The sequence below is a fragment of the Rhipicephalus sanguineus genome, chromosome 1, assembly GCF_013339695.2.
Source record: "Rhipicephalus sanguineus isolate Rsan-2018 chromosome 1, BIME_Rsan_1.4, whole genome shotgun sequence".
Lineage (NCBI taxonomy): Eukaryota > Metazoa > Arthropoda > Arachnida > Ixodida > Ixodidae > Rhipicephalus > Rhipicephalus sanguineus.
The window spans coordinates 194,529,045-194,531,632 of NC_051176.1; the positions used below are offsets into that span (position 1 = coordinate 194,529,045).

Below are 2,588 nucleotides of genomic sequence, written 5' to 3' on the forward strand. Positions count from 1 at the left end.
AGCATCAGTCGGTCGAACAACTTGTAACGTAGCGCTCGATAAACAAACGTGAAAACGAAGGACGCAGAATGCACGCCTTGCCTTAAGACTGCAGTTATATTGCACCATTTATTCGCTTTTCTCGTCTTTTTCGGTTTCTTGTCCTTTTCCGCGACGAGGCCCGTCCTTCCTTTTTGATTGCTATCAAAAATCATCTACACAAGGCATAACTGCAGCGGACGTTTCACAAGTCCCCCGAATTCCAGCACGCCTTTTCTACGCTAGAACTCTCAAAAGGCTACGTCCCGCACCGTCGCTGACACGTAGCTTGGTTTTGACAATATTTTATCAACTATTCCGTCCATATCTATGGCAGTCCTTTTATTTGGTAACTCACGAGACTATTATCGCTATCCATGCGTTGGTCTGTGCAATCACACCATAAAAAGAAGTCCGCACTCCAGTGACGCCCATTTACGTTTATTGTCCAATCACCGAATGTTTTAGTAGATTTTAAAAAGGAGAGACAGTTCCATGTTCGCGACATAACGCGCCATCGCCGCAGTTTTTTTAGCGCGTACGCTTAGCCGGGGTTGTCCTATTTTCAAGCAGCACAGGACTTTCCAGCAAATCTACGACTGCTTGCGAGTGACAACAACAGCACCGACTCGAGGGATCTGCCAGTTCTGTGGAGAAGTATTCGATAGGAGCACGAGGAAGTGAAAAGCACGATGGGCGGCCTCTGTTGCTGCTGCATGCCTTCGCTGTCGGAAGTGGACGAGCGGTCGGTGCTTGCATCTCGGGCAGAAGCCATAGCCGCTGAGCCGGTGTACCGACCCATCGCGTCCAACATACCCGCCTTTAGTCAACCACCGCTGGTTCCAAAAGCGCAGGCGCCGCCACCGCAACCCCTGGTTACACCACAACGACCCGAAACAACCAGGGCCCCGCTCATGACTTTCAGGGAGCAAGTGCCGGTATCCCACTCTGAAGACTTCGTAAAGCAGCGCTCTTCGTCTGACGCCGAAGTTAACAGGATAGAGGGGCCTTTGTTAGCTTCGAGCCCTAAGATCGAAGGTCAGAAGGCTTCGTCTGACGTCGGCCCCAGCGGCTGCTGAGAGAAGTCCGTCACGCCTGGCTTTGTATACGAGGTAAGAAATTGTGAGCTGGTGTTGCCCGCCCAAAGCTTCGATGGCGAGCCCTATGTTAATTGATTATTACTCCTATATTTATACAACTTGATTATCGTTTTCTATTTGTCGCTTCACTGCAGCGTGAAGCGACAAGTCCCCAATCCCCCAGTGTACGGTAGCCAACCGGAAGCTTTTCTGGTTAACCTCCCTGCCTTTTCTGTTTCCTTCCATTTGTAGCTTCAGTTACCGAATAGGAAGCCTATTTCGTGGTATAATCGACGCGACATGCAGAATAGCTGCTTTTGTAGCAGCTTCGTGCACTTTATATGGCGTTGGTAGTGTACCAACGATTTGCCAGTTATATGGCTTGATGTCGTGAGCTTCCCATGAGCCGCTTCCCACAACCACTGAGCAGCAGTGGCTCAGTGCATGGTTGTGGTGCTCGGCTGCCGACCCGAAACAGGCGGATTCGATCACGGCCGCGACGGTCGCATTTCGATGTAGGCGAAATGCTGGAGGCCCGTGCAATATGCAGTGTCAGCGCACGTTAGTCTACCTTCATCGCAGGTGGACTGTTGCATTTTGTAACCGCTACGTCGATCTCATGTCGTTAACTCCAAGCTTTCCTTTGTTTTTTTGTTTTTTTTTTGCACGTTTGGTTCCTGCTCTTTAGACCAACGCTTTGGCCCAGGTATCCTCGTCCTGCATATTAAGTCTTCGCTACGGAGTACATCTGCTTTCTTTTTTTAACTATCCGCGGCTTGCTGCGTGGCTTTAAAATTATGTACATACACAAACTGGAGTGCGCATGTTTTTCATTCTGGCACCCCTATTCGTGGAATAAAGCTTTGATTTTAGCCTTCACTGCCTTCCCATTTTTGAAATCTTGCTTTGCCGGCAGGCACAAGGCGTTTCTGGTTCCGCAGAGTTTTTGCATTGCACCGATCGGGCACGCCATTCTAAAAGCGCACCCCACCACTTTGCGCGGTAAGCGTTCAGCAATTCTCTGCTTTTAAACTCAGCCAATCAACTTGTTCCTTCGTTTACCCTTGTCCGCAACAATTTACGTTTGATATTGTTTCCTTTTCAACCTGTAGTGGTGATGCGCCAATCGCACGTCGGGACGAAAACTATTTAATTAGCTGAGAAGGTCGTTATGAAATACGTTGTTATCGACTGCAGCTTGCTTTTCCAGCCTATACTGATGGACAGTTAACACGTTTTGCAAATGTAACAACTGTTTATTGCTCTGCCGAAGGGCGCCAGGCTATGAGCGTTAGCAAGCGCGCGGCCGGGCGTGGCCGTTTCGAATCCGGTTGTAATGCTATATAGAACAAAGGGGCTGACTGGCCTAGTGAAAAATGAGCACAAGGACGAAGACTGCGATTTTCCGTTTCTTTCTCGTTGTCGTGTTTGCACTAATTTCGCCAATTCTCTTCGGCAATGCGATACTTCGCTTGTGCGGTCCGAGGAGTG

At 49.2% G+C, this 2,588-nt stretch overlaps 1 protein-coding gene across 1 annotated transcript in view; it reads left to right on the top strand.

The window, feature by feature from the left end:
- Positions 1–710: 710 nt before the first annotated feature.
- The window catches only part of LOC119404887 (endoplasmic reticulum mannosyl-oligosaccharide 1,2-alpha-mannosidase), a 14,754-nt gene continuing 12,876 nt past the window's right edge, over positions 711–2,588 (top strand). Inside the window, exon 1 of the mRNA XM_049412320.1 lies at positions 711–1,030. Within this exon, the coding sequence (XP_049268277.1) occupies positions 711–1,030 (320 nt within the window). The remainder of the gene's footprint in view (positions 1,031–2,588) is intronic.